At 37.6% G+C, this 26,109-nt stretch overlaps 1 protein-coding gene across 5 annotated transcripts in view; it reads left to right on the top strand.

Annotated features, from left to right (window-relative positions):
• Positions 1 to 20,216, top strand: part of mask (multiple ankyrin repeats single KH domain) — a 127,537-nt gene extending 107,321 nt beyond the window's left edge. For 4 of the 5 annotated variants that reach the window (XM_083141543.1, XM_083141539.1, XM_083141540.1 and 1 more), the window contains 6 exons: positions 6,856 to 7,313; positions 8,882 to 9,025; positions 11,744 to 13,249; positions 14,964 to 15,167; positions 15,870 to 16,025; positions 18,556 to 20,216. In XM_083141543.1, the coding sequence (XP_082997669.1) occupies positions 6,856 to 7,313; positions 8,882 to 9,025; positions 11,744 to 13,249; positions 14,964 to 15,167; positions 15,870 to 16,025; positions 18,556 to 18,579 (2,492 nt within the window). In that variant the 3' untranslated portion in view covers positions 18,580 to 20,216. The remainder of the gene's footprint in view (positions 1 to 6,855; positions 7,314 to 8,881; positions 9,026 to 11,743; positions 13,250 to 14,963; positions 15,168 to 15,869; positions 16,026 to 18,555) is intronic. The other variant, XM_083141542.1, reaches the window with a different exon arrangement.
• Positions 20,217 to 26,109: the final 5,893 nt, after the last annotated feature.

Genomic DNA, 26,109 nt, shown 5'->3' with positions numbered 1-26,109 from the left:
GGAAATGTCAGGGAATTTCGTCTTCATTGACTTTTTTTAAAATTTAATTTAAAGATATCGTTATGGAACTCTTCACGGGAACAGAAAATTGTTATAACTCGGGCACTATGGGAGCAATCTACTTCGGATAAGTTTTGTTTTGCAGCTAAAACATCAGCGCATGCAACCGTGTACAAATCAGAACGCCGGACCGAGGAAGGGGGTTTGGGGGCGCGACCTTCGAATTTCAATAGAAAAAAACAACAAAAATCTGAAGTTTGCCCTCTCTTCTCCCACTATTTTGGGAAGAAGGCGCGAAATTTAGTATTATTTTCAAAGCATGGACGTTTCTCAAGAGAATGAAACGTGTTTCATGTTCTTGGGTGCCATACAAGTAGAATAATAAGTCAAAATGTGATTTTTTATTTTTATGAAAAATATATAACTTGCATTTTTGGAGGAAAATTGTTATAACTCGGGCACTATGGGAGCAATCTACTTCAGATAAGTTTTGTTTTTCAGATAAAATATCATAGCATGCAACCGTGTACAATTCAGAACGCCGGACCGAGGAAGGGGGTTTGGGGGGGCGCGACCCCCGAATTTCAATAGAAAAAAACAAAAATCTGAAGTTTGCCCCCGCTTCTCCCACTATTTTGGGAAGAAGGCACGAACTTTAGTATTCTTTTCAAAGAATGGACATTTATCAAGAGAATGAAACATGTTTCACGTTCTTGGGTGCCATACAAGTAGAATAATAAGTCAAAATGTGATTTTTTATTTTTACGAAAAATATGTAACTTGCATTTTTGGAGGAAAATTGTTATAACTCGGGCACTATGGGAGCAATCTACTTCAGATAAGTTTTGTTTTTCAGATAAAACATCATAGCATGCAACCGTGTACAATTCAGAACGCCGGACTGAGGAAGGGGGGCTGGGGGCACGACCCCCGAATTTCAATGGAAAAAACAAAAATTTGGAGTTTGCCCCTACTTCCCCTGCTATTTTGGGGAGATGGCGCGAAATTTAGTATTCTTTTCAAAGAATGGACATTTCTCGAGAGCACATACCATGTTTCATGTTCTTGGGTGCCATACAAGTTGAATAATAAGCCAAAATGTGATTTATTATTTTTTTTTACGAAAAATATGTAATTTGAATTTTTAGAGGTAAATTGTTATAACTCTGGCACTATGGGAGCAATCTACTTCAGATAAGTTTTGTTTTTCAGATAGAACATCACAGCATACAACCGTGTACAATTCAGAACGCCTGACCAAGGAAGGGGGTTTGTGGGAGCCCGACCCCCGAATTTCAATGAAAAAAAAAACATAAAAATCTGAAGTTTGCCCCCTCTTCTCCCGCTATTTTGGGGATAAGGCGCAAACCTTAGTATTCTCTTCAAAGAATGGACGTTTCCAAAGAGAATGAAACATGTTTCATGTTCTTGGGTGCTTTAAGCCAAAATGTGAAACACTGTTTTTTTACTAAAAATAGGTAATTTGCATGTCCTCCTCCGTAGTCGAACGGGTTAAGGCGTTCACTCGCCTTGAGATCGTTCGCTGCGGGACGGCGTAGGTTCGAATCCGGCTCTGGTCGGAATTTATTCGGCCTACGTATAGGGCCGGTGGCAACCCACCATCGTGAGTAAATTGGGAAGCTCCGAGTGAGTGAGCGAAACCGGTCAAGAGGACCTACAACAACGGCTGAGGGTTCGTCGGGCTGATCACCCGTCACCCCAATACTGGTCTAAGACCTCCACGCTATAACAGGTGACGGAGGAACAGTGTGGGAGGGAGACCAGCAGTCGGTAGGTAAGCCAAGGCCCTTCAAGGGCTGTAGCGCTGTGGATTTTTTTTAGTTTAGCTAATTTGCATATTGCTCAGAAAATTGTTATAACTCGGGTACTACTTCGGATAAGTTTTAATTTGCAGCTAAAACATCAGAGCATGCAACCGTGTACAATTTAGAACGCTGAACCGAGGAAAGGGGGTTTGGGAGCGCAGCCCCCGAATTTCAATGAAGAAACCATAAGAATCTGGAGTTTGCCCCCTCTTCCCCGCTATTTGGGAAGAAGGCGCGAACTTTAGTGTTCTTTTCAAAGAATGGACATTTCTGAAGAGAACGTAACATGTTTCATGTTCTTGGGTGCCATACAAGTTGAATAATAAGCCAAAATGTGAAACTCTGTTCGGAAATGTGGCATGGATATGTTGCATAGAAGGGGAGGTTGGTCATCAATATGAATTTCCCAGGCTTGCTCCAGACCTGTGTCAGAGTTCCACCCAAACATAAGTGTATGAAGGTCCAAAAAGCACATTCATTTCGTAATCAGCACCTTGATACCATACGGTATCATCGGGCGAGTACGACCTTACACTGATGATACCATATGGTATCATCGGGGGAGTAAATGTTAAGCCTCTAAATATTACGTAGAAAATGCATTGAATTATCATTTTTTTTTTCTTGTCCGTATGGGAGTAGTAAGGGGACTTGTCAACAGATGGAGGGGATAAGAGCGGGTGGCGCCGTCCGATAGTTGTCGGACGTCGTAGTAAGGCATTTTGTTGGGCAAACTGAAGGAACATCGAAACAAATAGGTTCCATTGATACATACGATTTTTGTCGAATATCGCCACCCGCCAAAGTATCTCACTACAACATGCGACAGAAATTGCATGGACTGCAACATCCAACAAAAATCGAATGCATAAACAAGAAGAGCTTTAGACTGCAAATATGCTGCTGGAATTTTATTACTCTTCACCTTATTTAATGTAGCAGTGCTTACGAAGGTTTTCTTTCATCATCCTGACGTATTACTGGTTTTGCACAAGTTAACATACGTTTACAATGACATTGCACTATTCTTAGATATCAAGAAGAATCCAACCAAATGGAATATATATTGAATATTATCACGAAAAAGTGAAACATAAATCTGCATTAGTGAACGTTATAAAAATTGGCAAGTGCATGCTCCCACCTCAAATTTACTGCAACACTGTAAATTCCTGTCTGTTTAAACTCATGAGAGATGGTCATTAATCTCTCACTGAGTGAGGTTAATGTCCAGTATTATGAAATAAAATACTAATAATAGATACGTAAATATTTGAATATCATATTTACTCAAATCATTCAATCATAAAAGCAAATCACTTTCTTCAAGAATTGACTTTTCTCTGCCAGCCCTGCTAAATTTTCACTTTCCATCTACTGATTTATACGAGGGGTGGCCAGAAAGTAATTTCCAATTATTAATGACATTGATTTTTCGCAAACGCGAAAACTGTGAAAAATGGTAATTGCTGCGAAGTTATGTTTAGGAATGTGCAGTGATGATGTCTGGACACATTTTTCGCCCGTTCGAAATAATGTGAATTTGGCATAAAATGCGAATTGTTGGCGTTTTTAGCGATTTTTTTAAAAGAAATGTCCTAAAACCACGAAAAATTCCATGAAATCCAACATTCTTGTCTTTTGTAGGCCATGTTTGTGTACATAGAACATGCAAGGTTTCCAACATTTTACTCAAGAGTAAACTATAGAGTTATACGTACATGGAATAATTCCGACAGCCACATTAAATCATGTATTTCCCACGATTTTTTCAACTTAACAAGTGAAAAAAAGATAATGCCAATTTTTGGTGCCATAATATATCGGCATCTGTCACGTGAGATTGATTGATTTTAATTTTTTGGATGCGGCGCCACTTATGGTCATTATGCACCCTTCAGTATATACGGGAAAAATTCCATTATCTAAAATCCTTAGCTTAAAATTAAAAAAGGGGTATGGAAAATAACTTTCCCGAAATAACTTTCAAGATATCAAACTCTCACGAAGAGGCGTAAGCCATTTGACTTACTTTGAAACAGTAGTTTAAAAACACCATGAAGGTATAATTTCAGATATTTTCCAGAAAATGCGCTAAAATGAAAATGTGAATTTTGGGAAAAATAACACCGTATAGTAAAAAATAAAAAAAATAAGAAAATACACGAATTTGAAAAAAAAAATAACAAAATATCAAAGTCCCTACCGATTAGGCATAAATAAAACAAGAATATCAGTTGTAATTTATTGCATTAGTAACAGTGAGTCCTAACCTAATTTTCGGCATAATCACCACCGTTGTTCTGGCATTTGTCGTAGCATGGCACTAAATTTTGTATGCCCATGTTATATGTGTCTGACAGCAAAGACTGGAACTATCTCTACCGCAGTGTAGCTGTCAAATCCTTGCCCTGCCAGAAACCTCTTCAGTTAAATAAAGAGATAAAAGTCGGTGCATTCAAGGCCAGGGCTGTACAGGGAGTTGTCCAAGATCTCTCGCCCGAAGTGATGCAAAGTACCCGTGTGTACTCAGCTGTATGGGGTTGTGCACATTCGATTGGCCTTCCGTGAATTATCTGCACCATCTTCTGACCTCACTCACGACGTCCGGTCTGCACACCTGACACGATTGCTGGTGGCTCTGTGCCAAATTCTGAGCGTGCAATGTAGGCTACATCGCAGTCGGTGGGAGACTGTATGAGAGCTGCAATCTTTAACCTAGAACTGTCCTAAAACGGCGGCATTGCAAATGTACCAGATTACAGTTACATGCCACTTCTTTCTGCCTGCATGTGTGTGTGTAGCTCTCCGACCACTAGTGCTGCGTATAGGCACCTTTGGAGGAGCTTTTTTCAGGATGCCCCTCGTATATGAACTTTCAGAAGCTTTTATTATTAGAGTGTTCCTGTTTTAATGTGTGGTTAGCTAAATCAGGTACCTATACAATGCAATTCTATAAATTCCTTGCGTTCAATTTCTAATACCTACATACCCTTTTCGTCAGTATTAATGGTATAACTGCATATTGTCAGTTTCACAGTACTTCACTTGGATATATTGTACTGAAGCAGAAATCCCATTGATAATGTAAGGAAATATGACACTTTATTTCTTTATTTTGTTCGATTCAATTGTTTCACTTATATGCAAGAGTTAAGTTGTTTGCTTTACAGAGAAGAGAGAAGTAGCTCTATGCATTGAAAAATGAGTGTGCACTCATGGTTCTTGCAAGCAGAGGGTTCCAAACCTCAGTGAAAATATCAACATATAGTACCGAGAATGTATAAGGAGACTGATGAATTACAAATTGTATTTCTTAATCAATCACTCTTCACTCTTATCTCATTTAGCCGTAACTTTAAAAATTATCAAGTATTTTATATTAAACTTACTGCGTATGACAAAATTCCGTAATTCTTCCCTAGCTTGTGAATTGTAATAATTTTCCAAATTCACTATTTTGCAGTTTGAATTCAAATCATAGAGAATAGAGAAATTAAGTCGTCAATTTCATCGAAGATAATATTGGTACTTAACAAAAAAATACGTGGATCTGTGTGAGTTTATTATTTCTATTTGCAAAAAGATCGATTTAGTTTAGTTTGTAATTGTCAGGGAGAAATGTAAATTTTGTCCTGGAAAACCTGGAAAAGTCAGGGAATTTCATTTCTGCTTGTTTGTAGCCACCCTGGTGTGTGTGTGTGTGTGTGTGTGTGTGTGTGTGTGTGTGTGTGTGTGTGTGTGTGTGTGTGTGTGTGTGTGTGTGTGTGTGTGTGTGTGTGTGTGTGTGTGTGTGTGTGTGTGTGTGTGTGTGTGTGTGTGTGTGTGTGTGTGTGTGTGTGTGTGTGTGTGTGTGTGTGTGTGTGTGTGTGTGTGTGTGTGTGTGTGTGTGTGTGTGTGTGTGTGTGTGTGTGTGTGTGTGTGTGTGTGTGTGTGTGTGTGTGTGTGTGTGTGTGTGTGTGTGTGTGTGTGTGTGTGTGTGTGTGTGTGTGTGTGTGTGTGTGTGTGTGTGTGTGTGTGTGTGTGTGTGTGTGTGTGTACGTACACACACGTACGTGTATGCATTATCAGTTATCAACCAATGAAACGCTGGGATCCACAGCGAACCAATCGCAGGACTCCACCCCCTCATCTCTTCATATGTATACTTACACTTGGTTTCCACTCAGCATTCCTTGATAATGAGAGCAATGTTTGCACTCAAAATGTTACCAGTAAGCTGGCTGGTAACCCAAGAACAGTTGTTTGCATTTTTTATCTCTGGCTTAGTGGAGGTGATGTGATTAGCACCATGCTCTGGATGACTTTACCCTCCCCTGCCCCCCCACACACAAGGGTTGCCTTCTGGTAACCATTGGTTAGAATCTGAGTGAACCCCAGAGTTGCTGTATACAGGAACATTGTCAGAAAAAGATCCCACATGGTAGATTTCCTACCATTCCAGTATAAATTTGCAAATGTTCTCCAGAAGACTGCAATAAGTTTGACCTGTAGTTACACATTCAATTTAAAAAAATAAAAGAACAAAATGACAGTTTGCACTAACTTCAATGACGGATTACTAAAATTATTGGTGATTTTGCAAATACAGATATGCCTATGCTATCTGATAAATCTTCCACTTAAATGTAAATACTACATTGCAACTATATCATAACTATATATAAGAAGTTTGCTGAAAATGTCACCACAAAATACACTTTTGCTAGAATGTACAGGAAACCAGAACTCTTCAGAAAATTTAGAAATTTCAGTGACAAATGCAGGCTCGGCTCAGGTCTTGGAACTCAGGTTGTAGTTGATCCTTCATATTTTACTGAATTTTCTACGTAGTACAGTGTGTGCCAAATCATAAGGCCCTATAGAAAAGAATTGGTGATGTAATCAAACTAATAATTTGTGGTACTGATGTATAGATGTCAGTTTCAGCAAAGGTTAAATAAATTCTAAATTTGTTCTAGCATTAATACTTTTGATAAACTAGTACATTGTGTAGTGTAATTAACTATGTATTCGTTCTTGTTTCCAGCCGAGAAGAGAGCAGCTGCCGCCATGGCTGCTGCACAAGCAGCTGCTGCAACCAACACGAAAACAACAATGTCGTATACCACTGCTATTATGACTGCTGGAAGAGCAACTAAGATAGTCACGACCACAACAACGCAGACGTTCGCAGCAAAGCTCACGGAAACAACAGCTGGGTCTTTGCCACCTGCGAGTAAACCTCGTCCTCAAGGCCCCCCTGTCCCTTCCTCCATCCCGTCACCCAAGCACATGTCTGTATCTGGAAGACCTGTAGCACCCATTACAAGTCAGTATCAGGCACCACCTACCAAAGCACCATTTTCTCCAGCACCAGCAACTCCGGCACCTGCACCTAGTCCAGCGCCACCCCCTAGCCAAGGTCGAACCACCCCATCCCAGGATGCATCAAGTTCAGCAACAACACCTTTGGAATATTCTCTCTTCAATGACATGTTTAGCAAGGTTAGTACGCAAGAACAGTGTGCGAATTTTGTAAATAGTATGTTCCTAAGAGTTTTCAAGTCCTGAAACCTGGTTCAGTAGAGCCACATATTTTTGGTAAATAAAAAAGCAAATTCGGTACAAAAAGAGTCAATTTCGGGTCAAAAGCGGTAAATAAAATAAAATTTTGGTGTTATACAGGTTAAAAATCTGATCAAAAGCGGTATATAAATGAGATTTTGGTTTGAAAATTGTGAATATACAGTAATTCTAAATTTGATTTTAAAACAGCACTTATTACACAAGATAAACATATCCCTTCCAATAGCACATTTATGTCATTACCAGAGTATTAAGTTTATTCCTGTATAAAGGGGTTCATTTTTGTTTCTCAAATATTTACTGCAAAATTAATCAATTTTCTGTGAATTGCATAACTCGCAGGATAATTTGAACTTCAGAAAGTGTCGCGTCAGCAAATAAACTCAAAATTTCGTGATGAAGAGTAATTCGCATTTTGCAGTTCATTTTGCATCATTTAATGACAAAACAGGGTAGGAAAATGCACCTCACACATTTCAGAAACATGAAAAATTAACATCACAATGTGTTATATTTGTGTTTTCATGAAAAACTAAATATGTATGCCTCTATGGTTCAGTAATAAGGATGGTTCAATAATAGGGTGCCTATTGTGTAGTTGGTTATTCATTGTACGTTCAATACCTATCCTTATAGGATAAATTAAATATATTCACCTGAAGACTAGAGAAGAGACACTATCTTGAAATGTAGTGTTAGTCAAGTAAAAAAATATTAATAATGCACAAATAGGGCCACATATTTATGGTGAATAAAAATCAAAATTTCAGTACAAAACTGGGCACATAAAAATGGCATTTTAATGTTAAAATGGTAAATATAGTCCTAAATTTAAAAACTATACTTATTGTGCAAAACAAACAATTCCTTTCTATTCTAATAGCATTTTTTGTAGAGTATTAAATTTATTCCTGTATAGAAGAGTCCATATATGGTACTCAAATATTTACAGTAGAAATAATCAATTTTCTGTGATTTGCATAACTCTCACCATAATTCAGACTTCAGAAAGTGTTGCATTGATAAATAAACTCTTAAATGTTGTCATGATGGATGTGGTAAGTGCGGTTTAAGTATTACCTACGTGGTTTCATGTTTCCACATTGCACAATTCGATAGTTTTTTTCTTGATTAGTTTCGAAGGCTCACTGCCTTCATTCACTAAGGGTATGACATCTGGAGTGGAGATGGTAACGCATCACTTCTTTGTTTGTTCCCAGGTGATGGAAAATTTGCATTTTAGACTTCATTTCATATCATTTTGTGACAAAACGTGATACGAAAACATATCTCAAACCTTTCAAAAAAACATGAAAAATGAACATTACAGCATTTTGTGTTTGTCAAAACTGAATTAACATAAATTGAGCATTTGTGTACTTGTATAAGGAACTTCGAGTTGAGATTTAACAGTAAGACTTTTCTTATCAATTTCCGAATTATCTTATTTTTGGAAAGCTATATCTGGGTGTTTTGTCTGTTTGCAGGTTACTCAGCAATCCATGTGGGGTAGGGAAAACGATGGTGCTTCTCAAAAAGGAATGAATTTTGCAAGTGTAGCTGCAGCAGGAGCAGCTAATGTGGGAACTGGTAGTGCCTCAAATAAATTTGTAGAAAGTGTTCCTCCACAGGTAAGACCATAGTAATACCATTATACATTATAAGGGAGGGATAGTTGATCAATAAGATATTTAAACTTACTACTAACCAGGGATTGAATGTTGATCCTATAGTGTGTCCGAGTATTCCCCGTATCCCTACTTCCATGTATCATGTTGAGACTGTGTTGAAAATTAGCTGGTATGCTTTAATTTTCAACTTATATTTGCTTGATTCCTACAGGACAATTGGTAGTGAACTAACTCAACCTGTTGATTACAAGTTCCAAGACGTTCATGACTTTGGGTGTTCAATATTATTAGAAAGTTTAAGTATGCGGACATGGGCTGAATGAACATTATTTACATTTTTTTTATATTATTGTTGTCATGGTAATTTGTTGATTTTGATCACTCACAAGTATGTTATAATGTAAATAGACAAATACATATGTTATAATAAATAAATATCCCATGTGTATATATATATAGCTAGACTATGGATAAAAGTAATGAGGTCCAAAAGGGCTAAATAAAAATCAAAGAAGGAGAAAGGAAACACTCACCAGACAGTGGAAAAAAATTGAATTTTCGCTATCTTAATCATAGCCTCTTCAGAGTAAGAAAGAGCTGTTTCTTCTTGCTCTGAAGATGCTACGATTAAGCTAGCGAATAATCGATTTTTTTCCACTGTCTGATGAGTGTTTCCTTTCTCCTTCTTTGATTTTTATAACTAGAATATGTAATATACGGGGACTACTTAGACAGTATGCTGTAATATAAATAGATAAATATATATGCTATAATAAATAAATATCCCATGTATATATATAACTAGACTATGTAATATATGGGGACTTCTTGGACACACTGTACATGAGCTGTACAAAGACCTCATAATAAATAGATGCAGGAAAACATTCATAGTGTAACATATTTCCATTTTTTGGGAATAAAAGATTAGTTAGCAAATACACGGAAAGGATATACAGTGGAAATACGATTTTACAGTGTTCCACAGTATACAGTCAGTTTTCATGATCCCAATAAATGAACATTTGATAAAATTTTCAGTATTTTCATCTTGATCCCCATGAACAATGTAAAATTGAGGTTCCACTGTACTCACTTACCCTTGAAACTGTTTTTTAGCATATTAATACATATTTTATTCACTATTTGTCACATTTCAGTGACATTTATCACAAAGTGTTAACATTATGAAATGAACTAAGGCAATAGCCATAATACATGCCTTATTTTGGTTATCAAGATCTTCCACAAATTGACTTATATCTGGAATTGTTGGCCATTCTTCCAACCTTTGATACCTTTCAACTAACTTTTTTCATGTCTTGACTAGGGCTCAACCAATTTGAACAGGTGCTGCTACTGTTACAGATTTCCACAGATACCAATACTTGAAAATTGTAAAAATTCAAAAGTAGTTTAGAATATTTGTATATTTAAATGTACTAGTTTTCCATTGGATCTATGCCATAGCAATCTACAAAAATTTTGCTTTGAAATATTCATAATTTCACAAGATCTAATAATATCTCAAAATCCCATTTCTCCCCACAATGCTATTGTGAAAATAATTGAAATTATGCACATGTTGTTCACGCTATTTACACAGTACGAAAGTGTCGCATAGCATTTGCAGATTCAATGCGACTCCTTGGTAGTGCCCAGTATTAGTGAAAATATTTCATACATTGGTATCAATTCCATCCTAGTATTGACCATTTATCATATCTTACATACACATAACCCTTAAAAACCATTGATGGCTAAAATAAGGGGGGTGGGGAAGGGGACCCAAAGTAGGCATGACTCCACGTGCATACATTTGAGGGTATGCACTTATGTCCTGGTGCCTTTAATTAAACCAGGACATTCTTTTGCTTCGAATTTTATCAATTCTGCCACCTTTATTATTGTATTTTCTTTATTTATTGATGGCAATCCGAAATTTTGGAAAAACAGTAGAAGTTGCACGTAGCTATTGCCTTGTTTAATTTTACATGTTTGCTGCAAATAAGCAAATGGATCTGATAAGTTTTAAATTATATTTTTTTCTCTTGAACTAAAACTACTGTGATATTGAGTGGTATATGTAAACACCTGTGAATTAAGTGCTGGTTTGTACAGTGGGATGCAAAGATATTACCGAGTAAATGTCTATTACTACTTTAATTATTTTTCTTAAATGCCATTATTTCAAATTTATGGAGTGAAATAGGAGGTTGTGTGTTGTGTATTTCATGCACATTTGTTGTAATTTTCATACAGATTTTCTGGGACTTTAGCAATAAGACACACTTGTGAGAGACCAGTTTGAAGTTGCTCACCCTGTATGAAAAAGGTTTTCCTGTAATATGCAGGAATAATGTGGGCAAATTTAAATGACACATTAGGACATTGAACTATGAATACTGACACTGTGTCCTCCTTCGGAATGCTAGTTGCAAAACAGTTTATATACTTTTCTTTCATGTTTTTCAATTGTATATACTTGTAGTTTTCCATATTCTGTATCTATAAACAATTAGCATAAATGTATAGCTTAAAACATTAATTCATGTAGGGCAGAAAATGATGTGTATAGTTAGAAAATAAGTGCAAAGTGAAATAAGCCTAACTGTAACTGTACTGCAAATAAATAATAATAATAATATTTTGTGTAAATTAACGATACATGAATGAACTGGTGAGAAATATTTCTGATTTCTATTATGCTATTTGCAGGTGGATGCTGCCAAAGCTCCTGGGTACCGTGGCAATGCCGTGTGCTCTCCCGTCTCCTCCAAGACAAATACTCCACCCTCTATTCCAATGACTCCTTCATCTTACCAGAGTTCTGTGGGATCAAACGTCGTGTTCTCAGAATCTGGTGTTCCATCTTCTGTCATGAGTCTACCGACAAAACCTCAAGTGAACCCTTCCTTGCCACCACGCCCTTCGAGCATAGACGTCCACATGTCTACGCAGCAGCCCCACATGGATGTAACGGCACAGAACTACAGGCACACGGGTTATCCGGAAAGGGAGGTTCCACGGAGTAGTGGCCACCCGTCTGTCGGTGCAGGGAGCAACTCCGGCGTTGCTAGTAGTGGTAGCAGTAACGGTGGATCGGTGTCGAGTCATCATGTCATGGTGTCATCTTCATCTGCATCGACGCACATGGACAGTCCGGTTGCACCTTACACCCCTCCTGCATCTTCGGGAAGCTTTGGATCTGACCCCACAAACATGCTTTTAAAGATGAGTCATCCTCCGAATGGAGGTTCTGGCATGCAGCTTTCGGGAAGCGAGAATCACCCCATGATGCCTTACCATGCAAGCCAGTCGGGGATGCAGCAGCATTTCTCTCAGAATCTTAGCAGTTCTACGAACACTGCCACTATGACATTGTCATCAAGCATGCATTCTAGATTGAATCCCCGTGCTCCCGATTTTGCAAGCTCCGTACACTTAGCAGGCAAGCAGCAGCAGTCTATGTACAACAATGCACCTTTTCACGGTAGCATGCCAAACATTCAAAACACACAGTCAGGTCTGGCAACCATTCTTGCCAATAGTAATGTAATGTCATATCCGATTCCCAATTCATGCGTAGCAACGCCGGGGAAGTCGCTTCACACATCCTCACAGGTTGCAAACTCGGGACCGTATCCTCGTCCAGGGCCGCATGTAACAAACAACCAAACTCACAATCATCCGCATCCGGCTGTACGATGGCCGCTCATGCACCAGGCATCACCGTATCATGGAAACCCGACAATGGATATGCTTCCTCCGATGAATCTGAGCGCCATGCCTCAGTTGGCAGCCCTTGCTGGTTTAACTCGTCCCACTCCGGACCTCCTGGGCATGGAGAACGGAGTCCCACCTCACAATGCTGGCTCTCCAAACATGTCCCCGTCACCGAGCAATCCCTGCTCACCCCCTGGCCCATCGGGAGACTCAAATAACTCCCATATGGGCATGGGGAAGATGACCCTGGAAGACAGGAAGATACCTCGACCCATAGGAACGGAAAGGAATTGGAAGAACTTTGCAATGCCGATGGAAGAGAGTGGTTGGATGCTTGGGGTGGAACAAAAGTGCCCCGTTCCTTGGTCGAATAACATCTCCGGTGGGATTATTCCAGGAGACAGGCATCTTTTTGGTCCAACCCCTGCGCAGTATGGCAGACCATCATCTGAGGATGTTGTGCAGTTTGATGGAAGAGTACTAGAAGCACAATATCAGGTAAATAAAACTGAAAAGGGTCCAGGTTCTGCTTGTGTGACTCCAGTATCATCATGATACGCACGTGCTTTCTGATTACTTACTGAACCTTTTGTGGTGTATAATTTTCCCATCCCATTTCTGATATTCCTGTAAGTATTTTAGATGTGGTGCTCTTAGCATTGTAATTATGCTTCTACATGCTTTCATTGTTATTGTTCATAGATTTTAAGTATTTACACACTTCACTTCATTTGCTATACATGTAGAATTTTCTATGTGTAAAGAATGCTTCAAACAGTACAGCTTATGAGCATGATCACTTGCACAACCTACTTTTCAAGACAGAATTTCTCACACGCTTTGTAGAAATCAGTCATAACCATTGCCCAAATGTATACACTGTCTCTGAAATGCACAAGTTATATTCTCCAAACTTCCACAATCATTTCCATTCACTGTGTAATTAAGGGGTCCCAGGTTTGATACCTGGTGGAGGCATGTAGTGGTTTGGATCCCCCTCTGAACTGTAGCCCCAGTCCCAATTAGCCTTTGTGTGCATAAAGTGGACAAACTATTATTTCCAGTGTTCTAATCTCATTCCTCCTCATCCTATGCAACTTGCAAAAAGTATTACGCAATCTGAACTGTGACCACATTCAATTTCATATTTCAGGTTTTCAGTGGAACTAACGGACAAGAAAAAGATAGTTCAACAATTGGCATATGTAATCATTATTGTGTGGTCCAACTACCAAGGTGGTGTTATTTATTATGGATGGGCCAAAGTGGTTTTTTTCCCAGTGGCATTGAAGTTACCACCAGCAATGTGTAACATTTTTTTTCTCTGCTATCTTGTATTGTCTTGTTTTGTTGTTTTTGTTGCACAGTTTCAGTATAAAATGATCTTTTAGCACTGTATCTGAAACTTCAAGTAAATAAATAAATGAAATATTCCATTATATTAAAATTAGAAGTGTTCCTTGAAAAACATGTTAATTAATGTATATAACCAGGTGACTCCAGTGGGTTGCGTCTTTGAAGAAAGAAACTGCCCATTTAGACATGTACTGTATGAAACTAGGCTACATCGATTATATTTTTATATTCGTAAAAATAACAAAAATGGCACAATTTTACACTAAATATATTATAAGCTATTTATAGATATTGGAACAGTAAAAATGGGCAATTTTTTTATCTAATCTGACCTATCCCTACTTTTAAACTTTATACAAAGTGCAAGCTTTTTAGAGTGAAATCTGGATCAGCATGTTATTCATGTCATGCTAAATGTGTGTGTTCATATTTTGCACATCTCTTTATAAGCCTTTCAATTTTAATACTGCAACAGAATTGCAAGTAGAAATTGATTTTGAGATTAAATAATTATCGTATGTGAAATTATGAATGTTTTACATCAAAACTAGCAGATATCAATAGGGTACAGTCCCAATTATAAACTATTCTAAAATTATGATATTTTGAACTGCTTTAATTTTTTTCAATTTCCGAATATCTGCACTGGGTCAAAGTGCAGTTCAGCATTAATTTATGTAAGAAAATTCACAACTAGCTACATGAAATATTTTGTTGTGTAGAAGATATAACTTACTGAAAGGTTATGTAAAAATTGTGGTTCAACAATAGTTTGAGATCTCTGTTTAATTTGTGCCAGGCAAAATTGCATTACACTTAACACCCTAATGCTAAGAATGCATTTTGTTTATTTCAGGGACACCCAGATACTCAGCGTTCTTTCCATAATGGAAGCACTGTTTCAGCTCTTTCCTTGATGGCAGGTGCACCCATGCCAATGTTGCCTCATTACAATAGCAATTTGGCACAAGACGTAGGATCACCAGACACCGTGAAATTAGAAGCTCCTAGTTGGGAAGGAAATCGCTTGGGATTGGCCGATGTCCCAGAGAAACAAATGGTAAGAAGCTGATGGTGAACGTATTTGACCCCACCCTTCCCGTTGCACTCGAAATTACTGCCGAAACCTTCCTTTGCATGGCTATTAGATTACAGCGTAAGCCGTGAAATGAACCCACCTCACAAGGACCTCTAGGATATGAAGGTGATGGGTTTTGTTCGCTTTGCATGTGAATTCCATACTGCTTCTTAGAATGCCAGCGTGCACATACATACCCAAAACAAGTACAAGAGTATGATACTCTTTAAGAAATGGCAACACTGTTTTTGTGAAGGCAAATAAATGTAAAGACACAATATACAAGAAGGGAATTTGCTTTGCAGATATATTGCTCTCAAATTACTATGTGTGCAGGTTTCGCAGTACATGTTAAGTTTACTGCCCAAAGCAACTCTGTGTCCTTACATTTTTCTTGTGTTGACTTTATCATCAAGTTTTTTCTCATGCATCGTAACATGCAAGAAAATTACCAAAGTACAGAGTTGACCTACCCTATTAACAGCTTAACCAGCATATGCAGCAGTCGTTACCACTGTTATTTGTAAAGTGTACTGGAAAAAAAATTGTAAACACCCTAAAAACAAGTGTGGCTTTACAAAGAATGTTTTGAGACTTCTGACACAAAACAAATAACCCTTTAGTTAATATCAGACAGAAAGCCTGAAATACTTCTATTCATATCTATTGACCCGTTGTTTCCAGGATGGGTCACCCACTCAGCACAATGACATTGCTGTCGTAACAACTGTGTCAACCGTATACCAACAAGGCAATTTTCATGCTCGGAATGAAGCTATACAAATAGCCCATTGCAATGGATTCACAACAGTGCCATCAAGATACGTTCAATCTTATCGGGTACGTGCTACACATGTATATGACAGAAAAGCTGATCCTAAAGATTGTGATTAGGAGTAATTTGTAAGGAGAGTTGCTTTGCTAATTTTAAGTTTCATAGATTTATATAAGTTATGAGTGTTGGCATCTTGAAACTGGCATCATTAGAAATAAGAACCACTTTGGAATGAATAATAAGCACCAGTGTCTTTTTTTGCACTGCAGTATATGTGGGCTGTAATTTAAAAGTGACAACATGGTCAGGAGGAGGACTTGTCATCGTGCATGTGCTATCATGCATTGAGCATTGTCAGTTGGGCCCCATGTCAATATGTGGAGTACCAAAAGTGGATGGTGCAGGGACTAGAGTTGTGTATGTACAATGTTGAAATGAACACCATTTTGTGTACTGCCCTAAAACCTGTTTACAAAGGTAGAACAGCAATTGAGGTTCAAAATCCAGGTGACCCGTGGCAAAGAATGCCATCAATACTTGCATAGCAACAGTACCTAGCCGTATCTGATGGTTGCACAATGGGTAAGTGCATTTCTTGAGGTTGGGATGTGTCGGTGAGAACGTGAGGAAAATTGCATCATGCTGGGTTCCTCATATTGCCACCAGTGCAACAATCAGATACAGCATGGTATTGTTGCTGTATATTGCTAGATTATTACTACTTTATTAGCCATGCATAGTGTCTAATGAATGATACATTAACCTCTTGAATTTTACAAAACCAAGGAATATCAGTTTGTAAGTTTATATATATATTTTTAAACAAATTAAATGGGAGAATTTTTCTCTAAATTACAGGATATTTGGACATTTATCAGTAGAGCTCGGAAGTTGATGACGTAAAAAATCTTAAAAATGACCTTAACATTGACCTTAAAATTATTAAAAATGACATAAAAATAATTTTCACTCTTGAAATTGAAGGCTTCATTTTTTCATAAATTACCACAGAATACTTGGTGTTTTAAACTACTGAAGCCAAGGGGAACAAAGCAATTCAGTGCTAATGTAGTTTTCTTTATTTTTTCTTCAAGGTTTTTCTGTGTGCCATTCACCTCCTTTCTAAAAAGATCATGTCAGGAAATTTAAATACACAAATTATGCTAGCAAATGTATTTAAAATCACGAAACAACAGGGGACAAGAAAAATAAACGTCAAAAATGCAATGAAACGACAAAAAATACTGAAAAATGACCTAAAAGCCAAAATGGCTGAAAAAAGAAAAAAAAATCAAAATAAAGACAATGTTTTCTGGTTCTGACATATGGGAAATGGACTGATACCAGGTTTAGCATTGTTTTCAAGGCTCAGAAAAAAAATATGATTTTTCATCAACTATTTATCAGTTTCTTAAAGGGTAAAGTTATTGACCACAAGTGTCAACCTCCAGAGCAGAGTTGGTAGCACAAAACACTATGATGCCAGGGGTTCTGGGTTTGAATCCCAGCCTGGCCATTCTTTGAGTGTGTCATCATCAATTTCATCATACATCATCATCATCTTCACGATTAGTCAAAAGTGGCAGGAAAGTGAAGTCAAATGAACCAATCAATTTACCAATGAGTATAAATTAGCTGATAATCTTTCCCATCCTTCATGTATTCAAACATTTGGTATAATTACTAATTGAAATTTTTCAGCCTTATTTATAATTTACTAGGGCTGAGCTGATGCCGATGTATCGATGTTGGCCAATACCGTGTGGTATCGATTGGAATTCATTTACCGATACCAGCCGATACTTTTCTGGCACGTTCGCCTTTCACTGGGTCTGAAAAAATGCCACGTGACATTTTCAAGTGTAATTATCCTGGAAATTATACAAATCCTAACTTTCTTTTTACTTTGCACGAAATACTGTATTTTTTTTTATTACATAACATCTATTTTAATATTCTGATGTAATTTTTTAATATTGTAAAGCAAAATTCTTTTTAAATTGATGCGTATAATTTAGGGATGGGCCGATATGAAATTTTGGCCGATACCGATAACCGATATTCTACCGATCCGATATAAAATTAGAAATTGTCCATGAAGAACCTGAAATGTTCATTGATCTCCTTAATAAATATGTGTTTCGAGGTGACTGCAGTGCAAAGGAAGTTGAATATTTAGACAATTACTTTTTTAAAAAGTAGAACATAGATATTATCCATAAAAATCACAACAAAATGGCAGAATTGTGCACTAAATTATAAGATATTTATCGATATATCGGATCGGTAAAATAATCTGTAATTTTACCGATATACCGATATGCCTATATCGGCAGATACCGATAGAGTACTGATTAATCGGTCCCATCCCTAATATAATTGAAGAAGAATATTTACACCAATATTGGTCAATATTTTGAACAAATTTTAATTATTGTAATTTTCAAGTATCTGTATCGGTGGGAAGCTGTAAGAGTATCGTCATCAGTATTGGTATCGATTCAAAGTGGTATTGGCTCAGCCCTATAATTTACATTTAGTTCTGTGACTCATTTATTTTTCTACATTATTTTTTTTTTACTCTTCTCTTTCTAGGCATGGAGCAAGTGGAGTAACTGAATAAAATGAAGAGATCATAGAGAAGATGAATTGGGAAGACATATGTAGCTATCCAGAAACTTTTTCTAAAAAATCCATCTGTAGCAGAGCTTTATATACACTTAGTATTTTGGGATACAGACATTCTCTGTAGTTAAGCTAGTTTCCCCCTTGTGCTAATCGACCTATTAAGTTAGTTTTACAATTTTTAGGAATATATATATTTTTTTCCCTCTATGATTAATTTTGGTGCCTGTGGGCAAATAAAACTAGAAAGAAGCTTCTGTTGTGGTAACTGGTGTGTACAGAACAATGGGCTTAACGAGATAGCATCGGCAACTATTTGTCAGGTTTGCTTCTTCTGTACCATGCAGCAGTGTCTCTTTTGTATGTGTCTGCCAGTAGACAGCATTGTGGATGATCTTGTAGTAGCGATAACGCAATTTAAGGTTAATCCTATTAAAAAACCCTCTTCTGCATTGACACCAATTTTTGACGGGCTTTTCCTCGGAAGCCCTTTGCATTCTCGGATGTGACGATTCCTTCCCCGGCTATGGACTTGATTATAAATCTTACGTGAAGCTCTAGCTTCGTGATTACCTGTTGTTACAAACGTTTGATGGTTCTCTGAGAAATGACTACCAGAGAAATGGAATATGGTAAAATGAAGACAGGAACGTGTTTCTTGTATATTTTGAGATGTGCATTTTGAATGATGTGTCTATGCATTATGTTGATAACGAAGAGTTGATGAGTTATGAAACTGACTGCTGTATATAAACTATTTTGGAACATGGAGGTATTGTAAGAGTCACTCCCCTTTCTCCCATGAGTGGAAATATGCTTATTTGCATGTTTTTCATCCTTGGTTTGATAATCACTTGGTAGATTTCAAAAGAATAAATACGTACATAATTACTGTCATTTTCATTGCAGTTATTATTACAATATACATATAGATTTTTTTATTATAATTATATTTGGTAGTTGATGTCTGAATGAAATCAGGACAACTGTTGCATTAGTAAAGGGAACTTTTTTTTTTTATTTAAATTTTTTCCAAGGTGTTCCATAGAATTTATATGAGAATATACAAGTAAAGCTCTTGCTTGGACAAATAAAGAAAAAAAGACATTATATCCTAGCACAGTTATTTTGCTGCCTGTAGCTTTGAACATCTTTGAAATAAGGGTAAAGGAGGAACTTATGATTATGTGTACTTGACACGTGAAACAATGTTCTAAAATATTTTGAATGCGATGAATTAAAGCATTTGATAAATGATACTGTATTGTATGAATAATGTAAGAAAGTGGAAATTCACTAACGTTTCTTGCCTTTGTGTTTTGTTGAATTTTGTTTGAAGTGGACGACAGCGTCCTCTCAAATCCTAGATATCAAAACAAGAGGGAGGAGAACAACAGACACCCTGCCCTAGTAGTAAGCTAGGAACAAGAAGAGCATGAGGTCTAAAGTGTATCTTCTGTGGGCTGCAAGGCATAAATGGTCCTTTAGAGAAAAAAAAGTTATTGCCTTATCTGCACAAGTAGCACTGGAGGGATTTTAAAGTCCCAATGATGTAGGGATATTCGTTCAGCAAAGGATTCTGTAATATTGCTTGTACATGAAGACTTAAAATATATCTTTATGCACTGTGAGCACAGTTGTTTTATTTCACTTTGCTATGTGTATAAATTCGACAGGGCTATCGGGGAATTGGTTTTTTCTACAATTCTTGCACGTTGGAGAAAATTGGGACAAAATATAGTTTTATCACTATTAGTTACCTTCAGATAAGTCAAAAGTTTCAGGGCATGGGTGTTTGTGTTCATCCTTCATTGTTCCAGTTCCATAAAGTGAGAGTATTGACATGTAGCAACAGATCTAGACTGCGCCTACATTGATGCTGGTAAGTTACATTGTGTTCTGTGAAAAAAATGTGCTTCATGATGGAAACTAAGGGTTCCTTCACGTGGGCTGCTGTGTGGTGCAGTCTGTGACACATTTGGCAAACATAGGCTTGGTTCTATAGTAAGATGCTAACTTGATGTTGGATAGTGGATCCACTAAGTGAAACGTTTGCTGACCACGGATATCTCCTTAAAGTTTAGCTGGACCTTTGGCCAATGCCAGTGAAGCAGTTTCTGAAATATCCTCTCCTTTCGAAAAACCGCTATAATATTAAAGATTCTGAAGAATTACATCTGCTTAGAATGTCTCCTCGAGCATTCATGTGAATATTCCTGTGGTTTGCTTTTGATGTCTAGATATTAGGAATAATTTTGTGGCTACATAAACCTATTTTCCATCAGTTATCTAGACAAAACAAAAGCAAACCACACAAATTCACGTGAAAGCTCTAGAAAGAATCCTAAGCAGATATAACTTTTCAGAATTTAGATTATCATAGTGATTTTTTGAAAGGAGAGTAAATTTTGAAAATGACTTCAGTGACATCGGCCGAATGTCCAGCTGAACCTCAATACACATCCCCACTACGCCAGTTGACGAGGCCAAACGAATGGGTACATGCCGTTGGCCTGCACCAGCTGGTTCCAAGCCCAACTGGTAGCGGTCTACTTCGAAGGAAATTGTGCCGGCGTGTGAACTGGAGGTGGCGCCGACCATGTCTAGACAGCTTGAGGAAGGATTGGTCTCGTTTGTTTAACTTTTTGATCATGGAGTGGACAAACTCTGAAGTTATAGTAGGAATGGACCATGATTGCCCTCAGCTATGGGATTCCAGATTGGAGGACTATTATTCTTGAAGGATAGAAATAAACCAAGGGGAATTTCAGATACAGAGGTAAGTTTCATGGAGTATTTTACGTGTGCTGTGAACTAGGTGTCGAACCAGACTGATGCACGTCTCCAAAGCACAGTGCTGTTGGAAAGTCCATTGACTTTGGCTTTGCTGCTAGTGAAGACACCTTTATGCATGCCACTCTGTGCATCCAATGCCTAGCATAAAATACATATCTTACTACAGACACTATTGTATGCTCACGAAATGTGCTACTGAGTGGCTCCTTGTGAAGGAACTGTAAGACACTATATTTATTTATTATACAGGGTGTCCCATATAAAACAGACACTATATACCATTCATTACAGGTGTACAGGTTTTATGTGGGACATCCTGTACCTGGCTGCTGCTGCATCCGGAACCTTTCAGAAAACTTGGTCAACCAGGAATGGAAGTGAGCCTTTGGCATTGCATGGATACTCTATCCTTTATTTATAACAAGCCGTGTGCGTGCTCTCAAGAGAAATTTTCTTGGCCATATTTGGAATCGTTAACCTAGGATATTGATGGAAGGTGTATGCATCTGAAGTCTTGTACAATTAACTCTCACTGGGTTAGGGATTGCCTAAAATGTTTTGGATCCAGGTTTCTGATAATATCGGGATCCAAAAATTGGGTACTCGGATCTGGAATTGAAGATCGGTCACTGGAATCCTAGATCTAGATGTCCTTCAGAGGACAATTTGAAAACGTACCATTAATAAACTAGCTACATTTTGCATTTTATTGGTAGTATTGCATTTACATTGCTAGTACTTCTGCTTTCCTTGAAATCGATCCTCAAGATTGCTACGTTCAACTACAAGTGACACAACTAGCATTATTCATATTCTACGCTGAGCAAAACTTTGATAGTAGAGTGCATTTTGCAAATAGAAATGAAACCTAGGATGGAGAGGTAGTCGTAATGATGTTGAATGGGACACGATACATCATACCTTAAACGCCTGTTTTAAATTTTGAATTATTTTCTTTACCAGCGCAATAATGGTCGGGAAAGCACTAGGTAACTTATCTTCACTATTACTCCGACAACATAGAGAGGCTGGCGCCTTTTTCCTGTCGTTCTTTCAGTTGCTTACCCGCCTCTGAAGTGACCGGTCCCCCTTTGGTGGCACTCAGTACCGCGTGCGGGGACGTTTCATAGCTTAAGTCACAGCACGCCAGCCATGAATTTGGGGGATGTAAGAAGAATAAAACAACGGTACGTTGTTCGGAATGCAAATAATTTGTATGCAGAAACCATTGCAGTACCCATACGAAATGTCTGAGTTGTCAAAATAACGATATTGAAAATTGACAACATTCGGTTCCTTATATTTGAGTCAGTATGTCTTTTCTTTTGTATGCCTCGTAAGAGTGCGAGAAACAAAGAGTTACTTTCTACGCCCATATAAGTTGTACGATTTCAATTTGATGTGAAAAATACGTTGAAAATTTTTGGAAAATACTTTTATAATTTTGTGAATGGTGAGTTAATTTTTTAGTGCCTTCATTATATGGCAAAGTTTTAATTAGTTTTAGAATAATATTTTGGTGCATTTCCTTCAAGAGTCTAAGCTTGTAATTCTGCGAGACTCATTTTTTTTTTTTTACTTTTCTTTTAATAGCTGATAAAAATGTCCGAAATGGACATGTTTGCGTTCATGTATATTTCGCCTGATTTCCAGTAAATGCTAGTGTAATTCAACCTCGATATGCATCAATAATTCACGTAAATAACGTTGGTTTTGATGAGGCAGGACTGAGTGCCGCGTGCGGGACATTTGTACTGCAATGAGGACGCGGATGACGAAGGTTTAACCAGTGTTCGAACTGGCATAAATATTCCTCTCAACCTATGACAACTTTTTGTCCCTCCGTAGTTGTGCAGTCTGAGGTTGTGTGATTTGGACTCTTGACTGCAGGACGGCATGGGTTTGAGTCTGCCTGGGTCCTGGGTTCTTGGCCTGTGTATAGGACCGGTGGCAACCCATCACCATGAGGAAATTGGGGAGCTACAAGTGAGTAGCATAACCCTGTCTCTGAAATCTAGAATGGCTGGGGGTTCGACGTGCTGACGCCACGTCACCACATTACCCGTTGAAGATCTCCACACCTCTAGGTAGGATTGTGGGAGGGAGAGTGTCATATTATAAAGGCTCGACAGCCCTTGAAGGGCCTAGGCCAACTTTGTATGTCTATTTTGCTTGTGCATAATAGGTTCTTATAACGGGTGTTCCAAATAAAAGTATACCCAGATCGAATGCATACATTTGGGCTGGGTACACTTTTATTTGGGACACCCTGTACTATAAATAGTATCCAATCATAACTTCTAGCCCATGGTATACAAGGGAATGCAATATAATTTTAACTTAAAACATTCTAGCACTGAGGCTAGATAATACTGCAATATAATGGATGATTTTGCATTGGGAGAATATACTTTTGATTACAATTATTTTTTCTTATTAATGTGAAATAAGTAAATACAAAGTACATATTAATTAGCATTTTCAAATTTGCATTCACTCATTTCCAAGATTTTGATATTTGTTCAGAAGCAAGAAGTGTGTATTTTCAAAACCAAAGACACAGAACACACAAATTTATGAGTATTATTGACGGACAGTGTAAAAGCAATGAAACAATGCTGCAGCAGTATGTCGAGCTTCAAAATTTAATTTGGGCATTGTGAGACTGCTTCAAACTGGCAAATGCGAGCACACCAGGGATGTGGCATTGCAGCAAAAGATGTCGTGTGGAAGCAAAATAAGTCCCATTAGGCTCTGAATGTGGAAATGTTTCAAGCTGATGTGGTGAGAGACTATGAATATCCTCTTGAAAGGTTATTAGCCTCGCCAAGAAACTTTCTTCTCATCTGATTAGTTCTTGCAGCCAGGATTCATGCATTTATAAACTTACTGGAGGAAAGGAAACAGATCTTCCAATAGCTAGCTCCTTCATCTTGGACCAGGTCAGCCAATTTGTTTGTTGTTTAGGTCAGATCTGGAGATAGGTTGTCTGAGAACAAAACTTCTGAATGAATCTAGTCTTGAACTAGTTCCCAAGAAATGAATCCCAAGCACAACCAGAACTTTCCCAACAGTCAACAGAGCATGTTGTCATACATGAATCTTTTCCATGTATCGATTAGAATATTTCATTGGGTAAAAATTCAGGAGTTTTCTAATTATGTTTTGAGCCAAAAGTTCTCAAATTGCCATCTTCCAAACGTTACAGTATGTGAGTTGTCTCAGTTTAAGCTAATTTGCATAAATAAAAACAGCATGGCAAATATGATTGCCCTGACTTTTTTTTTTTTTTTTTTTTTTTTTTTTTTTTTTTTTTTTTTTAAATTTGATATATCAAAAACTATGAATAAAGTCCCTATCACACGGAACTGGATATCTAGTAGGAATGCCCTAGTTGGTGCTGAACTGACTTTTTAGGTAGAAATCATGGCCACCTGGCTGACTGCTTAACTGGTTTTGAGGAATAGGACATGTCCTAATTGCTACTTGCTTTCCTCAACTGGATTATGTGGAACAGCCAATCAGAGCGAAGTTTCGCCATGTGAAGATAATCTGTGAGTGTGCAAAGAAGTGTTTTTGTCTGTGGTTTCCGAGTGTTACTCCAGCAATGTATAACGTATACAACATGAAAGACGTGTTGAGTTACACCATCTATGCTGAGTGCACGGTGGTGTTTACATTTGAAATAACTAAAATATTCTTCCATACGTGTACAGTAAACGTTGTAAAGCATGTATTTAAGCGGTGCCATTGTTTTGTACCTAATAACATTTTATACAAAACGTTATTCTTCTCGGTTGAATAGTTATCAGCTTTTAAAAATGTGAAGTGATACATTGTTTATATCTCACGCGGCCGCCATTACAACTTCACTCGTGACCTCTAGATGGGAACAAAACTCTATCGACAAGTACGCTGATAAGTATCGTGTGAGGCGAAAACTAGCAAATGGGTAGCCAGTCCAGCGCCAACTAGGGCATACCTACTGGATATCTAGTTCCGTGTGATGCGGGCTTAACATGCTTCTTCTCCTGTATGCATCAGGTTCAATCTGTTTTAAGGCCATTTACATTTTTTTGATAGGTAATATAAAGATTTTACAAATGTACAAGAGATTATATTGGAAAATTTCCTTTTTTTTTTTTTACTAGAGTAAGGTACATACATTCAAGTGCAGCCATAACCATTCCACAATATAAAAGTGTCAGCTGTGGCTGGAATTTGTTACATGGTACTTCATATATCTATTGAAAAAGTTGTTCTTGTAACAAATTTTGTGTTTTGGCTTTAACCATTTTCCATAGTACTGCTTTTCAAAAAATGTTTAAATATTAACATTTAAAACATTTGAACATCAATATTTTTATTGTATGCTTGTAAGTGATGATTTGAAAGGATCTGGTAACATTGGAGCTTGCTATAAGGTTGGAAAAAATAACGACATTGAAATTTTAAAGGCTTCATATTTAGTTACAAAGTAAGGCATTGTTGCAACACTGATTGACAGTACAAAAAGAAATCACATACAGGGGATGGACAAAAATATGTAAACACCTGCAGAAATACACATTACATTTATTAATATCGAGTAGGACCACCTTTGGCATGCAGAATGGCCTGCAGTTGACGTGGAATGGACAAATACAGGCCGTGTATGGTTGTCAAAGGGATGTTGTACCATTCTTCCTTCAAAGCAGCTGCAAGTTGTAGAGACGATGGTGGTGGGTA

Source organism: Lepisma saccharinum, chromosome 20 (genome assembly GCF_977018435.1).
Source record: "Lepisma saccharinum chromosome 20, izLepSacc3.1, whole genome shotgun sequence".
Taxonomy (NCBI): Eukaryota; Metazoa; Arthropoda; class Insecta; order Zygentoma; family Lepismatidae; genus Lepisma; species Lepisma saccharinum.
The sequence above is the reverse complement of the archived record's forward strand: the minus strand, read 5'-3'. Positions and strand labels throughout refer to the sequence as shown.